This window comes from Oenanthe melanoleuca, chromosome 4, assembly GCF_029582105.1.
Source record: "Oenanthe melanoleuca isolate GR-GAL-2019-014 chromosome 4, OMel1.0, whole genome shotgun sequence".
Classification (NCBI taxonomy): Eukaryota; Metazoa; Chordata; class Aves; order Passeriformes; family Muscicapidae; genus Oenanthe; species Oenanthe melanoleuca.
This window is the reverse complement of record NC_079337.1, coordinates 14,515,150-14,537,168: the sequence shown is the minus strand read 5'-3', so window position 1 is coordinate 14,537,168 and position 22,019 is coordinate 14,515,150. Positions and strand designations below refer to the sequence as shown.

The 22,019-nt window shown below is 44.1% G+C and overlaps 1 protein-coding gene across 6 annotated transcripts in view; it reads left to right on the top strand.

Annotated features, from left to right (window-relative positions):
* The window catches only part of ARHGAP24 (Rho GTPase activating protein 24), a 180,395-nt gene that overhangs the window by 107,534 nt on the left and 50,842 nt on the right, over positions 1–22,019 (top strand). Inside the window, exons 1-2 of one of the 6 annotated variants that reach the window (XM_056489938.1) lie at positions 2,569–2,879; positions 3,074–3,176. The exons of 4 other annotated variants lie outside the window; for them this stretch is intronic. In XM_056489938.1, coding sequence (XP_056345913.1) covers positions 2,853–2,879; positions 3,074–3,176 — 130 coding nt within the window. In that variant the 5' untranslated portion in view covers positions 2,569–2,852. Of the gene's footprint in view, positions 1–2,568; positions 2,880–3,073; positions 3,177–22,019 lie in introns of those variants that run through there. One more of the 6 variants, XM_056489941.1, reaches the window with a different exon arrangement.

Below are 22,019 nucleotides of genomic sequence, written 5' to 3'. Positions count from 1 at the left end.
ATTGTGCTTCACAGAGCTGATCCCCTTCTGTGGCAAAGGAACTGCTCAGCCCAAGTGGACATAGTTTACCTGGATTTCTGCAGGGATTTCCATACAATTTTCCACACCCTCCTCCTGGACACACAAACACATCATGGATCCTGGCAGTGGGTGGGGAGCTGGCTGTCAGGAATCACCAGGAGGTGCTGGCAAACAGCTCCTCTTCAGGCTGGTGACCTGTCACAAGTGGGATCCAACAGGGATCGATATTGGGCCCAAAAATGTTTAATATCCTCACATGTGATCTGTGTGATGGGACTAAGTGCACTCTGGTGGGGTTTGCCAATGATTCCAAACCAAGTGGGGAAAGGGATGTGTTAGAGGCTGGAAGAGTGGGCTGCCTGAACCTTACGAAGGTCAACAAGGCCAGGTGTAGTCTTGCACCTTGGAAAAAACACAATCCAGGGATGCAGCACAGGCTGTGTGTGATCTGCTTGGTGATGAGCAGCTCTGTGGAAAGGGCCCTAGGGGTCCTGGTGGACAACAAGCTCAGTGTGAGCAAACAGTGCTGCTGTGGCAGGGATCCAACAGGATGGTGGGATGCACCAACAAGAGTACCACAGCAAAGATAAAGGATCAATATCCAGCTCTACTCACTGCTTGTCAGGCCACACCTGGAATACTGTGCTCAGTTTTGGTCCCCACAATACAAAAATATGTAGACAAGCTGGAGTGGGTCCAGAGAAGGGCGGCAAACATGATCAAAAGACTGGGAAGGCTGCCATATGAGGAAAGGCTGAGAGAGCTGGGTTTGTTCACCACTGAGAAAAGAAGGCTTAAGGGAGGCCTTATATCACCATTTTCCAGTATTTAAAGGGTGCCTACAGAGATGGAGACTCCTTTTTACAAGGAGTTGCATGGAAAAGGTGAGGGCTAATGGTCACATGTTACTTCTGGGGAGATTCCAATTTCTGTGATCATTCCATGAACTCACTGGAGGAGAAGCAGCTGCAGAAAGCAGGCTGCTCAGACCTGGGGGACGGGTGATGTCTGTAGCTCTCTCATTGCCCTTCTAACAGGGTAGGACTGTGAATTATTCAGAAAAACAATGTTGAGTGTGATACTTGCTCAACATGACTGCAAGAGGCTGTGACCCAGGGCTGTGTTCATATTAACAGCAGTGTTCCCATGGATTTTGGTAGGGAAGGAGCTGCTTTGTAACATAGGAATATGATGTATTAGGAGGGGAATATTTCTCCCCTACGGTGACTTCACTGGGTGCAGCTGGTCCTCAAATGTGTTTTGAAGTAGTTTCTCATTAGGATCAACTCATGGGAAGTAACAGATGGTGAAGTGAGACTAAATTAGTGAGAACGTTGTGCTCCGTTAATGCTCTTTCTCTCTATAAATAATAGCTGGGGAGTGGAGCAGGAATGAAGACACTGTTATGCTTGTGGCTACCTCTCTGCTACGTAGATGTTATATGATGCCTTCCAGCATGTTTGGTCAGCACTAGAAAGGAGTAGAAGGAATTTGCCAGCCCTTTCATGAGGGCACAAATACTGCAATTCTGCTACAGAACGAATAAAATCCATTAAATGCCCAAAGGCAGAGGAAACAAGTGTGGAAAACAATTTTATATTAACCGACAGTATTTTCAACTTCTTCCTATGAAAGTGAAACAAACCCCAGCATCTCTCCTCTGATATTCCCAGTAAGTGTCCAACTTTTTACTGTTTACTTCTATGCTAAAATCTTCCCTTTAAATATATGTATCTTGATACGACTTAACTTGCCGTGGTTCAGACATCCTGGCTTGTTGCCAGGTACACTTCACAGCTGGAGCAACTACCAGGAGAATCACTGTGGCTTTACCAGCCTTTTAGAATGCCACAAGTGGCTGCTGCCAGCCATCACCTGCCCCTTCCCATTTCTTTGTGTGCCACAGTGTGAGGCTGGCATCCACAGACTGGAAGTTTTACATTCAGATCTGCATCTGGCATCCCAGTTCAGATATTGGCAGCAGCTCTGGCATCTTTGTCTTGAATGACATCTTGTGCAACTTTGGTCTTAAGTGATTTTTTTCAGGATCCAGCAACAAAAAGCTTTGCAAAAAATAATTCCTCCTGAGATTTTTTTTCTGGATTTGTCAGCCTGTGCTGTAAACTTTCCTCATGTACCATTCTGAAGACTTTTTTGCAGACCTTATTCAGTGCTCTGCAGGACATATGCTTCTGTTAGCATTCCTCTTGAGGTATTAGCCAGGATAAAATTCTGCTGTTTCCCATGCTAGTCCTGACTCCACAGTGGAAGCAGGTGCTCATACTATTACAGACAAACAACACAAACCTAACAGTGTGAAACTTTGATTTGCAGGGGGACATATGGATCTCTGAACAGCTCAGAGACTAAGGAGATACACTTCCTCCAGGGATCTTTTATCATAAAAGCGGCTTAAGTGACTCACTCTTTCCCAAGGATATTCTTGAAACAACGCCACTCAGTTCGTCTTTTAGTGGTCAGACAGAAGATTTGTTTTGTGTTGTGTTTAAAAAAAAAAAAAAAAAAAAAAAAGAAAAATAAAAATAGAAAAAATATCTTACATCTTTTGAAAAAAGTCAATGGCTGTATTTCCAAGATGATCTAGGCTGTATTAGAGGTCTGTACGGCTCTCTAATGCACGGGCTGACTGGCACTATCTTCACTCAAGCAAGTGCTCCAGTGAAACATTCAGTGCTATTTTTAGTTCCCTTACAACAAACTGCTTGATTGTAAGGCCTGGGGAACCGTGACACCGTGATCGTGAGTGTCTGCTGGAAAAGGCAGAAGGACGAGGCAGGGCAGCGTGCTGGCTGCGCCGGGGGCTCCGGCTGATGCACAGAGCACCGCGCCAGGAGCAGGTATTTGAAATCATCCCCTGAGCCCTGCTCTGCCCGCCGAGTGAAGCTGCTGGCCGGAGTCAGGGCATGAAAGCGTTAGCTGGCTGCCTCTATCTGCTCCTGCCCTTAAAGATTTCATTCCAGAAATTCCTGTCCTGACCGTCAGCTTTTAAGTCGTCTCCTCTGGTTTCCTAGCCTTTTCTGGGATTTTGCAGGATCTTTTCGGCAAGTTAGGGGATGGCAGTAGCGGCGGAGAGATAAGTTTGCGGAGCGGAAGGCGTCGCGCTGCGGTGGAAGCCCCGCCGTGGCAGTGCCTGGGTGAGTAGCCGGCAGCAAGCGGAGCCGGCGGGCAGAGGACGCGGCCGTGTCCGAGTGTCCCAGTGCCGGCCCGCCGCTCCCCGCAGCTCGGTCCGGGGCTCAGGGGCTGCTGTGGGCGCGGCGGTCGCCATTCCCGGGCGGTGGAGTCGCGGCGGGACGGGCGCGGCTCCGGCTCGGCCGCCGTGCCAGGTGAGCGCGGGCGGCTCCGCGGCGCTGCTGCCCCGCAGGGACGGGCTGAGCCCCGCGTCCCGCCCGGCTCCCAGCGCCGCTGTGTCGCAGGATCCCGGCCTGCTGGGGACACCGCTCGGCAGGGAAAGTTGTGCGTGTGTGAAGTGCCGCGGGGAGCGGGGCAGTGCTTTGCTGCCTCGCGTTTGCACCCTTTTGTTCCAGCTCGGCTGTCCTGGCTTCAGAGCCAGACCGGGCTTCGGCAGTTTAGCTGCACTGCTGTGTTTTAAAATAACTACATGAGTTTCACCCTTAATGATACCATTATCTTAAAATAGCACCAAGTGCTGCCTCCCTTGAGTTACTTGGTCGAAAAAACAAGGAAGGGGAACTGCTGAATTCCCACGAACTTTGTGTTCAGAGATCCTGCTAGGCTTTCGGCGTGCTGGGCTCCGTGTGCTAGCAGTGTCTATTACCGAGCTGCTCTCCTGCTGGGGTCACGTTCTCTGCCCTAGCTGTGCTTAAGGTGCGTTTGAAAACACAGGTGAAGTGGCACTTCCATAATAGGGAATGTACTTTTTAATGTACTCCTGCTAGATCTGTGTATTTGTATATTAACAGTGCAGGTGGTGCAAGCAGAGTGTGTACCATGTATAATAGCATGCTGCCTTACTTCTGCACTTACTGAGTTATATAATTGGCTAATAATCAGTCATGCTCATGTGAGATGAAATAGTTAATGCTTTGGTGCTTTTCTAAAAAAAAAGTAATCAAAGATTAAAATTTAAATACCTTGTTTTGTTGTCACTGGTTCTGGCCAATCCAGATTTTTATCCTCCAGAAATAGTCTTCATCACTAGTTGCCAGTTTCAGCACTAGTTACTAAAACAAAGGCTAGTAGAATGAAAAGTCAATTACTCCATGGCCTGAATCCAGGAAACTGAGTCTGCATGGTGTAGAACTTGTTCTACTTTCAGAATAATTAAGATGAATTAGTTGGTTTTTCTTCTGGCAAAAAGTAGAGGTGGATGAGATTTTATTAAAACTTCAGTGACAAATGTTTTAGTGTTAGGGCACTTTTCTGGGACATGCTGTACATGTCAGTGTAGATGAAAGCTCTGTGTTTGCTTATGGTGATCAAATGCACAAATTTTACCAAATTGCTGGAAAGGCTGACTGGATATTTGTTAATCAGTATTGTATCTTCCCATCTATTCGTCCTTTTATCCTGAGTGTTTCAAGGCCAAGGTACCACACAATGCACTTCTAGAATTACTCACTGGCATGTTGTAGTGTTTGTGTTTGCCCAGAGGATACCCGTACACGGTACACTCCTGATGCCTTTTAGGTGAGCGGTGCAGTTCGTGTCTGGCACGTGCTGGAATCAGCCTGGCACAGGGGACACACTGTGATTTTGATACTCTGGTTCCTCTGTGTTGGAAAGACACATAGCCCTCAAAAGACAAGCTCCATTACCTCAGGGGTACTGCAGTTCTTCTCAGCTACCCACAGATGCTGTCCACTGCCCTGCTTGAGGACAGCTCAGAGCAGCAGCAGTTCACTTGGTGTTCAGTAGTGAACACAGCAGTGAATATGAGAGGTAAGAGGAAGGGAGTTTCAGTGCTTCTGAGAGCTGTTAAGAAGTGTGTGTTTACACAGCTTTGGGATATAAACCCCCTCTTTTCTCTTCCCTCACATCCTTTTAATTAGGTCAGTGGGTGAGATGCTGTGCTGCTGGTCACGCATCACACCCTAAGCACAGGAGAAGGTGGCCCTGGAGGGTGTGTTGTAGCACCCTGACTCTGGAGATGCACATGGATATTGTAGAGATCCCTTTCTCTGCTCTGCAGCATGGCCTGCTGCTGCCTCTGGGCTTCTCTTTCCTAAATGGGGTTGCACTTGCACTTCAGTGTCTGTGCAGGTCCTGAGACAGGTCAGAAATCCCATTTGGATGAGGTGAAATGTCTTTCTGGCTTTATTGTACCAGTTGGGAAGTGATGGATTGCACATAAACCCTGCACCTGATATCTCTTGCAGGCCATAAATTCAAGCAATGCAGCCCAAAAGCAAACTATAGAGTCCAGACTGACACTGTCATTAAAATGTCCATTCAAAGGAATACTGGTTTCTGAGCTATGGCTAAAGATGAGCAGGTGTCAGATTCATTCTCATGTCCTCTAAATGTAATGCAATAAATCACAGTTATCTGTTTTAAAACAGCTTTCTGGGTTTTTTGATTTTTTTTCCCCTGATCTTTGTTAGCTAATTAAAGTAGAAGTGGCTTATAAATTAAACATCATTTTCCAATGAATCCAGCTCATCCTTCTTAAGCCAAGTCTGATACAAAAGGAAACTAATTTTAATCATTAAATGAAGTCATTGACTTTTTTGTCTGTGAATGTCAGATGGTAGCAGATTACTGAAGTACTTAACCTGAACATTATCCACAGATTGCAGCTCCCTCTTCTTCCAAGATATAGTTATGAAACGTGCTAATACCTTCCATGTAAAAAGTTGCAAGTTCTCAATGTTCATTCCTGCTGGCAGAGGAGCAGTTAGAACCTTCTCTTGGCAACAGATTTTGTCAATAATGCAGATTCCTTTATTTAGTGATGAAAGTAGGCATCAAAATGACACTTTCAAAATGACCAGGAACACGCTGGGATCATTTAGGTTGTCAGAAGAGCTGCTCTGTCTGTGGTGCCTCTGAAATCTTCCCCCTTTCCAGGTATGCAGCTAGATCCTAGACCAGAGCACTTCTCAGCCTGTTTGGCAGCAGGCTAAAGAGGAAGCATTGTACACAAAACCAAAAAAATCCAATTTCTGTGGATGAGAAAGGTGTCAGAGAATACCTGAACTAACATTTTGCACTTAGCCATAAATAAAAATCGGGCAGCTAGAAGCAGCAAAGAATGTTTGTGAAAAATAAGCATCATATATTTAGAGATGGGATGGGCTAGAATAGAATAGAAATAGAATAGATTTTTTTGTTTGGAAAGGACTTATAAATGCTCATTCAGTCCAACTGCCTGACCACTTCACTTCACCAAAAGTTAAAGCTTGTTATTAAGGGTATTGTCCAAATGCATCAGTCTTGGGCCAACAACCAGATGTCTGGGAAGCCTGTTCTAGTGTATAACATCCTCTCAGTAAAGAAATGCTTCCTAATGTCCAGTCTAAATGTCCCCTAATGCAGCTTGGAACCATTCTCATGCAGGAAAATAGAAGTAATAGTCATCTGTCTATGTGCTAAGAGTGTTTCCTGAAAATGTGTGGAAGAGCTAACAACAACCAGCAGTTGTTTCAGCTTCCTTGTTTGCAGTCTGCTTCCTTTATTCTCCCCCTGGGATGTCCCCATTGCAAATATGTTGGATTTGTAATGAGGAAGCACTAGGTTTCTAATACTAAGTGAACAAACCCCAAAATGTTTCCTCTAACATTAAAAACTCACCATGCTGTGGATTTTAAAACTTCAGCCAGTTAGGAGGCCAATGGATAGTGATTTATTACCAGAGGAAAGAGATAGTGTATTTTGGCACCATTTATTCATGTCCTCCCATGGCCTGCCATTGAGTTCTTCATTTCAGGGTTAGTGGCTTTGGACATCTCTGTTACTGCATGCTACTAACATGGAAAGTAATAAAATGATAGGTTGAAGGTGTAAAATACAGGCCTAGAATGACTTAAAATATGGGAGAGATGGCTGTAGAATTGGAGCATGCAATAAATGGTCAAAGATAAAATGGAAAAATCTATCCTTATTAAAAGTGGTGTGTCCAATATATTTATTTAGGCACTCAGAATCAGGAAAGTTGTGGCTGCTTCAAATGAGAAATGTGTTCTAAGGAAATACTTTTTTCATTTAAACTTAATTTGAGGAGGTTTGAAAGTAGAATTCATTTTTGTGTAATTAGATTATGCCCTGGTTGTTATATTTCACTCTTCTACATCATCTTGTCTTTCTTAGTTCCACAAATAGCTTTTTCAGCTTGATTGCCACTGGCAAAAGCCTGTAAGTAGGATTTTTGGACACATATGAGTGAATCAGAAATATTGTGGTTGGAAGTTTTGCAGTCATTAGAAGGAGGCGCCGGAGCAATAGGAGGTCACTTGGCCAGATGTAAGCAAACTCAAAGTTCTGGGTTTTTTTTCAGAAACAGCATGATAATGGTGAGGAGATGGTGCCAGCAAGCAACCTCAGTGCTGAATCACAGTATCATCTGCCTTTCTGCAGCTGATGGAAGCTGTTTCTCTCATGCTCTTCCTTCAGAAATCAGGGTGCATGCCTTACCCAGATCACACGGTGATCACACTGTCATCACACTGTGATCACTGTTACTGGCAGGAAGGAATCCTGAGCCACAACCACATTTAAGTACTGGCATCCTGAGGGGAACAAATGAATATGGGCTCTGTCTTTTCTCTGTCTCCAGAAGATGGGAGGATAGACTGGGAAAGGCAGATCTCGTTTTGTCTTTCCCCTGGGGTACCCTGATGCATGGCAGAGCCTGTGTCTTTGTGGCTGGGAGAGGTGAGGGGTAGGACACTGCCTAAGAGCAGAAGAAGCTAATGGAAGCAGTGGAGCAATAGAAAGAATATACTAAGATCCTTCACCAAAGAAGTTCTTACCTTAAGCAGTCCTTTTCTGGTCCAAAAAGGATGTGAGGCCACTGGTGGGATTTATCTGCTTTATAAAGGGCTTTGAATATCCTGAACAGTGTGATGTTCATCAGGCAAAACAGGATGGGCATCAGCCTTACTCCTGTGCTCCTTCCCAGCCTTACAAAACCTGATCTAACACCCTGAGGTTTGCACATGGAAGAGAGAGCACTGTTAAGAGAAGGAAACAAATGCTGTGAGGATTTGGGGCAGAGAAGATGGCAAATTGCATAAACTCTTGGTAACCCTAAGGGCGCCTAAGTGAACTGTCAAAAACATTTTGTGGGCCAGTTTCCAGCAGGAGTACAAGTGCCCAGGCTCTTCTAGGAGCGTTATCCTCACCTGCCAGCCCTCCCTCTCTCTAGGTGGTCAAGTTGGGGTCCTGACTGCATTTGAATCCTTCTGTTTAGCAGGATTGCAGGGCAGCAGTGGGTGCTTGTGAAATGGTGCAGTCACTGCTGTGTAATTATTACATCAGGGCCTCTGAGGTATTTGCCCTGATCCGTGACTTGACTTGTGATGCTGGCTGGCAGCTGGCAAGTTGTTAAGTCGGGGCATGGGATCCTGCTTTAGTGTGAAATCCCTGGGGGGCAAAATCTACAGCTAACCCAGTGGTAGAAGGAGCAGCCTGTCCCCTGCCCTGTCTGCCTGTTGTTTGCTCCCCTGCAGCTCAGGAGATCCTGTCCTTCAACCCTGGAAGAACCCAGGCACTGGCAGCTTTCAGCTTCTGTACTGAAAGGACCTGATACCTGCTTTTAACACCAAAACTGAAAGGAGGCTTTTACTTAAAGATAGCAAAGCAGTAGTGAGAGACATCTCTGCCTCTGTGGGCCCTCACTCTGTCTTTATAAAACAGATAATAAACCAACTTTTATAGTTAGTGGTTTCTAACAGTTATCAGTGATTGCAGATCACCTTATTTATCTATTTAGATTCCTTCCAGTTCACTGAGTAGCATGTGAAATTACTCCCTCTCTGATAAGTGTCCTGTAAAATCTCAGTTAAGGTGAGTACAGCCTGTTGTAGTTATTTAAAATACAACTTTTTTTCTTTAAACAGGATACTTACTTGATGCACTTCACTTCAGGTATGACCTTTGTGTCTCTGCTGGTACATTTTCTAAGTTTATGATGCACTTCACATTCCTATAAAGCCTTTCACTGGGTGCTCTTAGACTCTTTGCAAGATTTAATTAAGTGAAATACTTTGTCTCCCCTGTGAGGTCAGTAAATATTCTTAATTGCTTTTTTCAGAAAGGAGGAAATACGGTAGAGGAATTTTTAAGGAATTCACCAGTGCTGGGTGAAAAGCTACTGAAGAGGCAGCAGCAGAGGCTGTGATTCCTGAACCCCCTTTGGTGTGCACCACTTCTCTTTCTTACATAAGCACCATGTAACCCAGTGGAGTGAGGCAAGATGTAGGTCAGGTTTCTTTTGTCAGCATATCTTCTGCTTTTTGACCTGCAAGTTGCTGAAAGCAAAAAAAGCCTATGGATGAGGGAGCCTTTTCAAAACCGGTTAAAAAAGCAACAAGCAACCCCCAAAAGCCTCAGTTCCCTCTAAAGAGCTATTTTTAGGAAGCTAAATCAAGGAAGAATCCCCCGAGGGGGTCTGTACACAAAGTTTCTGTCTGGCTGCCTTGGGATAACTTAAGTTTTAATGCACTTGTCAGGCTGTCACCTTTTGTGCCTGGTGAAAACAAACCAGACTGAGCTGTCAGGGGGGACAGACCCTTCTTCAAGGCTGCTGGTGCCAGGCCCCGTCACTGGAGGTTTTGGGAAGAGGGAATGTACAGTGTTAAGATGACTTTCAGTCCCATTTTGATCAAAAGATGTTGTTCACTCTGTCCTGAGTTAAAGGGGAACCAGATTTCCCTGTGTTGTTGAGTGCTTCATCAGAAAAGTGGCAGCACATGGAACCTTGAGCAGAGATTGCCATATGTACTGATAACAATATAAATGTGATGCCTGGTTTTAAGGACCACCAAGGAAGGAAGCTTAACAGAGCATCATTGTCCTTTCACAGCTGTGTGAAAAAGTTGTGTCTGTCCCTTCAACCATGCTCCACACCACATGGAAGTTCTTTTTTACACTTGAGTACCTGGTGGATTTTTTTTTCCTGAAAGTACAATGGCTCTAATGACAAGGTTGGAAGGACTTTGAGGCTTTATTCTGCATTTGAACATCCTGAATGCAGAGGCAAGAGGGGACAGCACAAGCTGCTCTGTTGTTGAGAGGAAAGAGAATAAGGTGCTGGAACCAATGTCAGAGCAGCAGTGCAGAAGAGCCAGGGGAAGTCAGTCCTTGCTGCTGGTGCTCTGAAACACTTCACTGGGAGCTGAAGCACTACTGGCTTTGTACAAAGCAGGCTCTTGACTGTGAAAGTTGTAAAGAAGCCAGGAGCAGCTGGGACAAGGAAGGCAAAACCTTCATTTCCTGAAGCCCTTGGCAGTGGTTGTACCATTTTCTTTTACCCAGCACATGTTAAATAGATATAATAGTAAATGCAGTTGTGCAACAACAAATTGGATGAGTTGATTTATGTGAAATGAAAATTGATGAGTTAACCCTAGATTATTATTGCTTTGACGTTTGCAGCTCCTGTATTTTTTTCCTAGAAAATAGATCACCTTTTTTCTGCAGGGACACTAGAAAGTAGGCTTTGGCACAACTCATTGTTATTTCAGCTCAAAAAATCAGCAATAAAAGCATGTCCCTGTCATGAGAGCAGAGCTGCTTCATCCCAAGAAAGCCTCCTTAAAGCAGGGAAGGTTGGAGGCACTAGAGATTCCTGTGCCTTGAACTGTGCTGGCACAGTATGGTTGTTGAAACAGCAGTTATCACTTAGAATTGTTTGGAATTCTTGCCTAGAGACTTTTAACAGAATTACCAACTGATAATTCTGTCTGATAGTGAAGAGTTGTGATAGGTCAGGGGGTGACTTAATATAAGCTAAACAAGAGCAGGTGCAGGTGGCATTCATTTAAACCCACAGGAAAGTAGAGACAGAATGAAGAGGGGCAGGCCCACCATTTGCTGTGTAAATACTGGGAAGCACTTTATTAGCAAGCAGACTGTCCCAGTCAGCCAGCTGAACTGAAGGAGGCTGGAGTGGGGAGTGTGCCACCTATGGCATGGGAAGAGACTGCAAGGTGAAGCTTTCAGCCCGTTGTTTCACAGGACATAGTTTGGTAGATGGTGGTCTGTGTAAGAAATTGGTGTGGTGATTTTGCATTAAGGACACTGCTTTCTCTCCTGTGGTTATTGCTGTTAAATTTGGAATGTAAATTTGGAGAGTAATTTAGCTGTTTGAATGAAACTTACACAGCTGAAGTGACTTGCTGTATAACATTGTGCATCCATAGCTATCTGATAATGCAAACCCAAAGGAGGCCCTGCTGCAACCTGCCAAGCCTCCAGTGGGTGTCAAGCCTATGGGAAATCAGTGCTAGCAAGCTACATGCCTTAGTGCTTGTCAGCCAATTCCAGGTACTGAATATTTTGAAAGTACCAGAACCTTTGAAATTACTGTGCCAGCAAGAAGTTGGTAATACAGGCAGGGGACCTTAGTGGGAGAACTCTTCCAGCTTAGAAAAACTTGGGGGTTTTTTTGGGGTGGGAAAGCCCTACAAACCCTCCTGCTGCTTATCCCTTTTCCTGTTGTCTGCCTGTGTTGTGTCTGCTATACTGCAGATGGAACCAAGGTTTCTCTTGCATCTTATTATGAACTAGTGAAAGTTCATAAACATAAAGAGCCAGGAACCAGGTTCAGGACAGAGTGGACCTGACCTTTATTTTTGATGGCCTGTCCTCGGGGTTCATGGTTAGAATTACCAGTGATGGATTACCTACATAAGGATAAGAATAATTCCTTTTTTCCTTCTGCTGTAACTAATATGACTAAAGCCATCATTTTACAGCCAAAGACAGATCAGGAAGGGCTTCTTGGCCCTAAGCAGGCAGGATGCAGGACTGTATAGCTGATTAATAATAGGATTTGGAAGAGGAAATGCTAAGATGTCTCTGTTTAAAGTTTTCTTTGGTGCTTTGTTAGCTTCCAGTTTGGGGAGAACTGACAGATTTAAGGATAAAAATGTAGCTTTGGTCTAGAAAATAAAATACTGAATAACACCCTGTTGTTGGTAGGTACCTGAGCATTTTCAGCACCGAGATCCAAGCATTGCAAAACCAGATGACAGGCATGTTCTTTTTGTGTAGTCTGTAGGATTGACCTCAATGTTACAATAACAAAATCATTGCCATGCTGTCCATCCATTCTGTTTTACACCCCTGTGGGTTTTCTAGCTATTTCATCTACTTCTGCAGTTACCAACTCATTGAAGTATTGGATCAGTATTTTAGCTAACTCTGAGTGCATTGTATATATTCAGAGCACTCAAAATAGTCTCCTAGTGCTGCTGAAACAACACTGTGATCTGAAAGAATCCCTTTAGATTAATTGCTTGGCACTTAATATCCAGAGAAGATGGTGATTGTGTACTCAAGTGCTATAAAATAAGTATATCTAAACCTATATAACATTGTGGAATTAAGCAGTTTGCCGTCTCCTCTTGCAAGCCACTTTCACATCTGACAAATCCAAGCTGCCATTTCTAAAGTGGGATTTAGAGCAGCCCCAAAGGAAGGGCTGGTGTCCTGTGGCTGGCAGCCAGCTGCCTGGGAGGCAGCCCCATCCCACTCCCCCTGCCCATTTCCAGGGAGCACTTCACGCCGCTGCAGACACGAGAGGCATTAACAAGAAATGGCTCTTCCGCATAGAAACCGCTGTGGCAGCATAATCTTTGTCCAGGGCTGTTCAGGCAGCAGTCTGAGCTGCCCTCATGGGAATAAAACATACATTGGACCAGGGCTGGAGAGCTGCACGGATATGCTCTGTTGGTAGCTGAAGGTGGGGCTGAGCTGGGACAAACCAGTGTGTCACACTGTCCTGGAGACCTGGAAAAGAGGTTGGGACTGGAAAGGAGCAGCAGCAGTAAGAGCAGAGGTACTCCATGTGCTCTTTGGCTTTGTCCTGGGCAAGTGAAACCAGCATCAGCAGTTAAAGGGACATTGTGTTCATGGTGAGGTGGAAAGGTCTCTTTTTCAAAAGTTTATACTGCAGATTTTCCCTGCATAAATATCACCAGGTGAAGTTTGTTGTACTTTGTTTTGTTTGTTGTATTCATTTTGAATGGGTTTGCCAGCACGTGGTCTGCAGTCTTAGAAAGATCTGCAGCATATGCTGGAATCTCTTTCTGAAAGCCTGCATCTGCTGAAACTTACCTGTAATGTGGAAATTTCAACTTGAAACTTACCTGTAATGTGGAAATTTCAACTTTGGTCAGTTCCTTGGAGTGAGCATGTGGGACCTGCGGCTTTAATGCACCACCAGCTGAAGGGCAGAGCAGTGCTTCCTGATGAGAAATTTCCACTGTGTCTGCTCTAGAAAAGCCTGTGCATGTCATCATGTGCTATGAATTAATTCCCAGTGCTGCTGACAGAAGAGAGGCCTTGTTCTGGAGTTTTGATTTTTTAGGTAGCAGAAATGGAAATTATTTTTCTTTCTTGGAGAGAATTGTTTCAGTAAGTCCTACAAGAAAGCAGGATTATTTATGAGCATGTTTTGGGGTTTTTTTTTTCTATGAAAAATGAGTCAAAAGGTTAAGGAAAAAGCCTCTCAACTTCCCCAAAATAAGATCAGATTAGAATAAATCAAGAATGTGTTAAATTTTTCTGTAGCCATGCTCTCTAGCTGTTACAGATCACAGTGGCATAGAAGTGTGGTAGTTTGGAAAGTTGTCACTAAGCAGGAAAATTAATGTAACTCTAATACTTCAAACAAAATTCCAACTTCTTTTGTCAGAGACTTCAGAAAAAGTCACTGCCTTTTTAATACAAGCCTGCTATGAGACAGATTTTAATGCAGCAGAAACAGATATGCTCAGATTTAGAAATGGATGAAGTGAAAAAGAATTAGAGGGTAAACTGTTGTTCTTGGAAATAGACAGGAAATAACATACTGAAGTATGATAGTGTTCATGGGTATTCTGATATACAGCTCTGAGGAGAAAGCTGGTAATGTAACTCAAGAAAGAAATTGGGATTTATTGTGATTGTCTCTCAGAGACAATTTTCAGATGACCTGAAGGTTTATGTGGCACCTTTTCTTTCCAGTGCTATGGTTCAGCTGTCAACCTTTTTATCTGAATAGAGTGGTTGGTGAGATGGGAGCTGATAGAGAGGAGGATGGGAGAATAGCCTGGAAGGAAATGGCTGTGTCTGTATCAGTTCTGTACCTGGCTTTACCAAATGTCAGGACAGTTGCCCAAAAGCATAGCTGAAGAGGTTTGGGAAGAGATAAAAGCGGCAGAGTAATTTGCAGGGCTGGTATTTTGTATCATTTCAGCAAAATTTACAAAAGTCTCTTGCCAGATGGAATTAGAGCTGTTGTACTCATTCAGTGTTTGGTGGTAACGTGTTAGACCTGGATGGAAAATACTCTTTGCTTTGATAATTAAATTCTCTATTTTTTCCATCCCAATTTTCAGTCTTCCTTCTCTGCCTTTGCCATTACACTGGTATTCCATCCTCATTGCTACTGCCGAGTTGGAAGGAACTGACTCCCCCAGTTTGTTCAGCCAGCCATGTTCATAAAGGACTTTGCTTCTATCCCAGGTGCTGATGAAGGCAGTCCTGTTCATGGGTCAGCTCCCTCAGCACAGTAGTCTGCAGGGGGACTTGTCCTTGGTAACTCCTTTGGTATCTCATGCTTGTCTTGTAGAGAGAGGGCAGTGCCATCTCATGCCTGCCCTTACACAGTGGGAACTCTGAAATGGGATCTGGATCTGGATCAGCTGAGGCCAGTCCCTCTGGAGAAAGCAGGATCCCAGGATGTGTAAAAGTCATGCAAGCACTGATAGCCTGAGTCTTGTCTTCCTGTTGTGCTTGCGGTATGGGAGGCAAAAAATGTCTTGCTTTGCTCTGGTGCTCACAAAAATGTGTTTTCTCTTTCTTTTTATCAGGCTTTTCAAGCCTTAGCATTCTACAAACCACATGTCTACCAAATCCAATTTTTAATGGCTCTTTTTTTTTTTTTTTTTTTTTTTTTAGCTTGGTAGCACAATGCAGGGAAACTTGGGACAAATGAGCTCCCTTACAGCACCTGCACATTTTACTTTCCTGCCCTTTTCCTAACACCTGCAGCTTTATATTCCTTAGTTTGTGCTTGTTTTGCTGTGAACAGAGGCTCATTTTCAGGAGCTTGCTGTTCAGCATGGCTTTCCTGGAGAAATGTGAACGTGATGAGCGTCCCTGACCTTTTTGTCCTTGGCCATAAAAATCTTTCCATTGTATGCAGCTGCATGTACAGCAGGTTGGTGTTTGCCTCCTAGAAACACGTTAGGGATTAACCTTTTGCAAAAGCAAATTGCTTACAATGAAAACTGCCCCCCAGTGCAGGCTTTCACTGCTCCCCTTCCTGGGGCAGATGTTTACCCCTGGCTTGGGGCTCTGATTGTTTTTTGGCAAATAAAACATCTATCTTGCCCCAGCGAAAGGAGACCTTTAATGAGGTTCTTGGAGACCTTCTGCACTCTTCCTTGAAATGTAAATTTACCCAGGGATGGAGATTATTTTGCAAGAGTGGGAGCAAGAAAGTGATGGCTTTGCCACAAAGATGGAGAAAGCAGCCTGGTGGCTATGTTAAAATGCCTGTGCCTTTAATTAATGTCGACTGAGTCTGTTCAGAAGAGAATCTTATATTATGTGCTGTGGCTGAGGGGATGTTGAAATACAGGCAAGAATTGTCAGGCAGGTTTCTGTCAGGGCTGTCGTCACTGTTGTGTTTCTCTTTGGCTTTTAAATCCTTTCCCTGTTTGTTAAAAGAGCAATTCACAGAGTGCTTTTCCTGGTGGAAGCGCAAGAGGTGGATGACTGCAAGAATAACAAAGTCTAAATTAGTTAAAAATAAACATTTTGCAGCATGTTAAATACTGTCTGTGGGCTAAGACACTGTCTCCCTGTAGTGGAGTGTGATGGAAGCATTTCTGAGAAAAACAGGGCTGGGTTCCTGCGGGGAAATGAGTGGAGCAGAGGGAAAGGAGAAGTGAGGCCAGTAGAGGCTGTTAACTGGACAGGCAAGTGCAGTGATGGGGCAGAGCAGAGGGCAAGGGGCCGTGCTGCAGGTCGCCTGCATTAGCTCTGGAGGTCAGGTCTGAATGCCAGCATTGAAGGCCCAGGTGCTGCAGTTTTGGCTCCTGTGGCTGCAGGTGACCTCCAAAGAAATGCCCCCCAAACATGCATGGTAGTGCTGGCCCCTGGAGCTCGGCTAGCAAAAAGCACCAGTTTGGGACATTAAACAGTATTTGTGATTATTTCCACCTCAGTGATTATGGCTTTGTTTTGAGCTTGGCTATTAAGTATACATTGAGTTCAAAGCTGGGACAGCAGAAACATTTGTTTGCATTATGAACAGAATGAACATTTGCAAACATTGAGGATTCAGATCAGCTTTCATGCTGGCAGGTAGTTGCTTGACCCAGGTCAGGAAACTGGGCAGCATTTCATGAGCTTGAGCCCAGACTGGCCCAGCTGGTGCAGGGAATCAAGTTCCATCCCCTTTCTTGCTGCTGGGATCCTTCTGCTAAACCAAACAACACAAACACATCTGTCTCGTTCTGTACAGCAACAGACCAGAGAAATTGCTGCTGCTCTTTATGCCTTATATTTAATTCCCCATATAATGGATTTAATTGTCCGTCTTTAATAGTTTGTTACTAGGATTACAAAATGTCATCTTGCTTATAAAATAAGCAAAATGCCAGAGTTGCCAGCTAGGTCCCAGGTAATGCATTGGCATTGTATCAAAGCAACTTGGTGGCAATCAGTGTGCCCGTGGACAAGGTATCTGTGTGGTAATGAGGGTTTAAGTGTTTACTTATTTAACTCTGGTCAATAAAACAGGTGAGGCTGGAGGAAGCAGAGGGAAAGTGAGGAATTGAGCAGGTGGTGGCTGCACTCAGTGCTTGAGGAGCTGCACTCAGGCTGTGGGTGCTGCCTGCAGCCACTGAGAGCTTTGGGCATTGCCCTGACCACACAAAACCAGATAAAGTATTTTGTGTTACCCAGGGCTTGGGTGCTCTAGTAAGAGGACTGGGACACTTGCCTGATATTCTTGGTTAACTAAAGCCATACATTTTGTGCATTTGAATTTGCTAAATGGGTCAGGTAAAAAAAATGAGTAGATTTTGTATGATGTTTTCAACAAATAACAGGTTAGGTGGTTTTCCTTTTGAAAGAACCTTATACTTCTAACATTATCAAGATTGTTATTGGCATTAAATGAACAAAATACTTTAAATATTGCATTATGGTGTATTTTTACTGCTCTGAAACAACCATTTGCAGTTTTGTTTTACCAAGGAAGCCAAAAAGCTTGTCATTTTCAGTCAGTGAAAGGACTGTTTGGCTTTCTTTGGCCAGCACTCCACAAACTCACTTATTCACATAGCTATAAATACCTTAATATTTTCCTATCTTCACATTTTGATTTATAACAGCAGCAGCTAAAGAAAATAACTGCTTTCCCAAGTCTGCAGTAAACTGCTGAAAAATACTCTCACATATGTGTCTTTTCCTTTCTCGACTGAGTTATACACATGACAGAAAAAACCTGATGATATGAAAATGTGTGTTGTCTTTGGGCCCCAGCCTGTGATGGATATACAAATAAAAAGATTTATGTGGGGATCAAAGGTATTTGTTGAGAGAGATTTTCATACACAATAGCAATGAAGGTCAAGGTCCCTCAGGGTGCCCAGTGACACAGAGCAGACTGAATCCCTCCCTAGGTGTGGGGTGAGTTAAGGAAATCCTGACTTCACATTCTCAACCTCTTCCCCGATTAAGAACAGGTTCAATTAGAAGCAGATCTGATTCCTGTAGCTGCCTGAACCATGTTTTCCTTCTCCCTTCCTCTCCTTGCCATACAAATGTGAGTGTGTGAGAGCCTGAGAGCCTCTCCTCAAGTCTCCCCTTACTTTGCTAGTCTAGGCAGGGTTTTAAAGGAGTCTCAATGACTGTATTTGCCTTTCTACCTCACAGCCTCATTCAGGGAACCTGTTGCTTTTTGTTGGCTGGGCTGCCAGTGCATTTCAAAAAGTAAAAGCATAATTCTCTAGTGTGTCACAGGTTGCATCTTCCTGTGGAGGGTTAATTCACAGATGCTGGGGCAGGCTGGAGAGAGGATGAGGGAAAAGGCATGTTCATGCTGTTAAATGTAATCAATAGAGCAGAGGGCTTTGCTTGGGATGGAGCCATTTGTTATCTCTTCTTTCCTATTTTTCTTAGGTAAGCAGAGGTTGGTTTCCTGACTCTTGTTCTGAAATAGTAGTCGGTAGTTTAATGAAAATGAAGCAGCAGTGTTTCAAGGGCAGCAGAGATCCGATGTGTTCTTTTAATCTTTGCAGCCCCAGAGGGGATGAGCAGCTACCTGGGTGGGTGTAAGGCTGGCTGGGCAGCATTGTCACACAAAGGCTTCTGTCCCTGGGGCAGAGCTGTGGCTGCTGCTGGTCCATCCCCTCCTGTTGCTCCAGGAGAGCCAGGCCCAAAGGCATCTGCTGAAGCTATTAGCTGGTTAAGCCCTGGCTCTGATTTCATCTCCGTGGGGTCATTAGCAACTTGGCATCTGCTAGCAGCTAGCGTCTTCACCTTCTCATAATGGGCTTTTGTTATCCTTACAGTCACAAAGGCCTCTTGTAAAGGGGAGCTCCACATGTGCATTACAAAAAATAGCTGTGTGCCAAAGCTGTGTGGGATAGCTGTTGTCACCCTGGGAGCTGGAAGTAGTCTGGTATTTTCTTCCCTGTGTGATCACAACACTTGGCTTACAAGTGAATGTGATGTGAAAAGTAGCATGGGCTCAAGGCAGAGTCCTGGTTCACATCTCGGCTCCACCAGAATGTTTCTAGGCAGAGGGGCTCAGGTGCTGCTCTGTGGTGCAGGGCTGTCACTAATGAAAATGCTTCACTCGGGTAGTTCCTGCGTTTCTGTCTCCGTGATTTCAGCTGCCTTGGTGCTCTGTTGTTGTCTGGGTTGCTATGGCTGTGCCAGCATGAGGCTGGCTCCCCTGCAAGGAATCACAAAAAGAAGTGGCTGCCTTTCTGCTCTCTTATCAAAATATGCCAGGGGTGCTCAGCAACCTGGAAAGCCTGTGTTTGTTAATAATCCATGTCTGCAGCAGCCAGCTGTTCAGCACCTCTCCGTGCCTTTTCCCTGTGCTAGTTGTGATGGTTGCTAATGCCTTTTGCAGGTGCTGAGAATACAGTAGAGATGCTGTTGTTCAGCAGCTCTTTAGAAGTAATCCCTGTGTTAGGCAGCCTCAGCTATTTAACTTGTTTTTGGGGTCTCTATTTAGGAAGGATGTCTCCAGTGGAACAGCAGTGCTGACAGCAGGCTGCCTGGTTCTCTTGTTGTGACTGCAGTATTTCCTTGGGATATCACCAACAACACAAGGTGCTATTAAAGCTGCTGGGCTCATGGAGAGAATGGAACATCTGCTTCCTACAAAAGCTGTTGCCATAGCAGCTATGTGCCTTAAGAATGGCTTCCTGATACAGTCAGGGTATTTAATGTGTGCCATAAGGGTTAAATGCAGTACAAAACAATAAGTTTAAGAGCCAGCATAGTTAGCCTTGTGCTAAGCCATGAGCATAACTGGAATGAAGCCTTTATGGCCAGCAGTCCTCAGCAAAGCATCTGCACACCCATGACATCAGCAGTACATAGGCATGTCATGTTCAGAATTGCCTTCTGTAAGCTGAACTTAGATGGAAGCAGACATGGGATGAGAAAGCCAAGACAGAGACTGGTTTGCACATTTTTCTGCTGCACGTGTAGGAGAAGATGTACTCAAAGAAATGAGGCTGGAGCTGCAAATGCAAGCCACAGCATGGTTAAATTCCTGAACTGGCTTTTTTTGGTTTTTAACTCCATGTCATGTATGATTGATCTCTAATTTCTGCCTACTGGGAGAAGGAATTTCAGTGTCAACTGTGTTTTCATTCTCCTCTTGCCACTTTAGCATGGAAAATGGTAAAATGTCATTTGTTTGTATAAATATTTTACATTCTCATTTTTCATTCGTGTTGTTTTAAACAAATCAAAATTGCTTGGGACTATAATAGCCTCATTTTAGTGAGGCACTTTTGTGAATCTGTAATGAGAGGCTAAGTGAACAGAGAAGAGGGGAAATAAGAGTTTTGTCAGATTCTTGCACATAATGCATGTTCAGGACCATAAATCCCAGTGGAGCATTTGAAGTCCAAGGGCTGGATGTAGTGCAGGGTTTCATTCTGACTAAAATCCTCATCAAATTAGAAACATCATCTGTAGTTGGCTAATGAGATGGAGTTCTTTTGTGTGCCTGCTTTGGGCTGAGCACCATCAGCACTGTCTCCTGCTAGCCCTTGTTGTCATGAACAAGACCAAACCATGCACATGCACACATTTCTAGGCCAGTCTGTTTCCTCCCCAGGTTTCTGTGCTGTAGTCAGTAGGTTTTGGAGACCCATCTGCAATCTTTATGGCTGCATATGCTTATCCAAATGCTTTAAAGCACCTGGTAGAAATTGCAGCTGCCAGTTAATGTTTGTCTTCAGTATCTTGAACGTAGAAACACTCTTCTCCTTCCTTCCTCTACCATTAATTTTAGCTTTGCAGGTAAAATCTGTGGTATACATCCCCTGTGAGTAGTGCCAGAGCAGAGCTGGTGCACATGGCCTGTGCACTGTCCTGCCCTGGTCAACAGCAGATAAACTGCTTTGCCACCATGGCCATGGGTGACCTGGAACCTGTGCCTGTCCATCCAGCTTAGTTTGCACAGAGCACTTGCAGGTTAGGGGTGGGAGCTGTGGGTAAGGTACATTATTACATTTCCAGCCCCAGGCACTCAGTCTTCACTCTTTCGATCTCACTGTTTACCAACTGTGTGTTTTTCTCAAATATGTCAGAGTAAAGTAAATTTGTAATTCCATCTCATTTTCCTTTAGCAATTATACCACTGTATGCTCAAGGTTATATGTTACAGACACAGTGTGTTGAGTTGGAAGTATCATTGTCAATAGATCCTGCAGTTACTGTTCAGTAATAACATACCTGTCACATCAAGACAGGGAGCCATAACAGCATGGTTTAAAGCCTTTCTCATTGTGCTCCTTTTACCAGAACTTAGTGTGACAATTACATGAATCAAAACTGAAGCAAAGTGTCTAATGAAGTAAAACCTGCCAGACAACTATACTCCAGCTTGAAATGCCACCTTGGTGTGTTTTAACATGTGCTTTACATGGATTGAAGGACTGGAACTATATCTGAAAGAATGAATTCTGAATGAGTAGAAGAGGGAAGATCCTTTTTAATAAATGAGAGCCAAAAATCTGCTTTCTTCCCTTCAGAGCTTTGCATGTTAGTGCTGTCTTCATGGCTGGATCCTTGCTGCCCTCTAGGAATTTTTAATGAAATATTGTCATCACTACCACCATATTGTAAGCTAGAGATTCCTTTATTAATGTTCAGTAATAATATTATTGAAAATACTTCAGATTTCTACAGGGACTGCTACATTATCATATCTTATTTTTGCAAGACCTTCAGGAATTCTGCAGAGCCTCTCCATTACTGCAGTGTTCCTCAAGGCACTGGCAAAATAAGCAGAAAGTGACTTTTAAATAAATTGATAGTTAAATCAGATTTTTCATGCAGTTTCAGATTTCCAGTAGATGATGTGCAGCACATCTAACAGAAATGTAATGTCTATCATTAGGAAGGTGCTCTGCCCTGAGTACCCTGTAGCAGGGTATTTAGCATGAATAGCATTGGACATAATGGCTCCATACGTTATAATGAGATCTAGATTCAAAGCAAAACCCAAACTGGGAAGGAAGTTTAATTGCAAACTGGCATTTTGTAGCTCTGACAATTAGGGTTGGTATTGATGCCTCATCATCCTTCTTCCTCTCACAGGA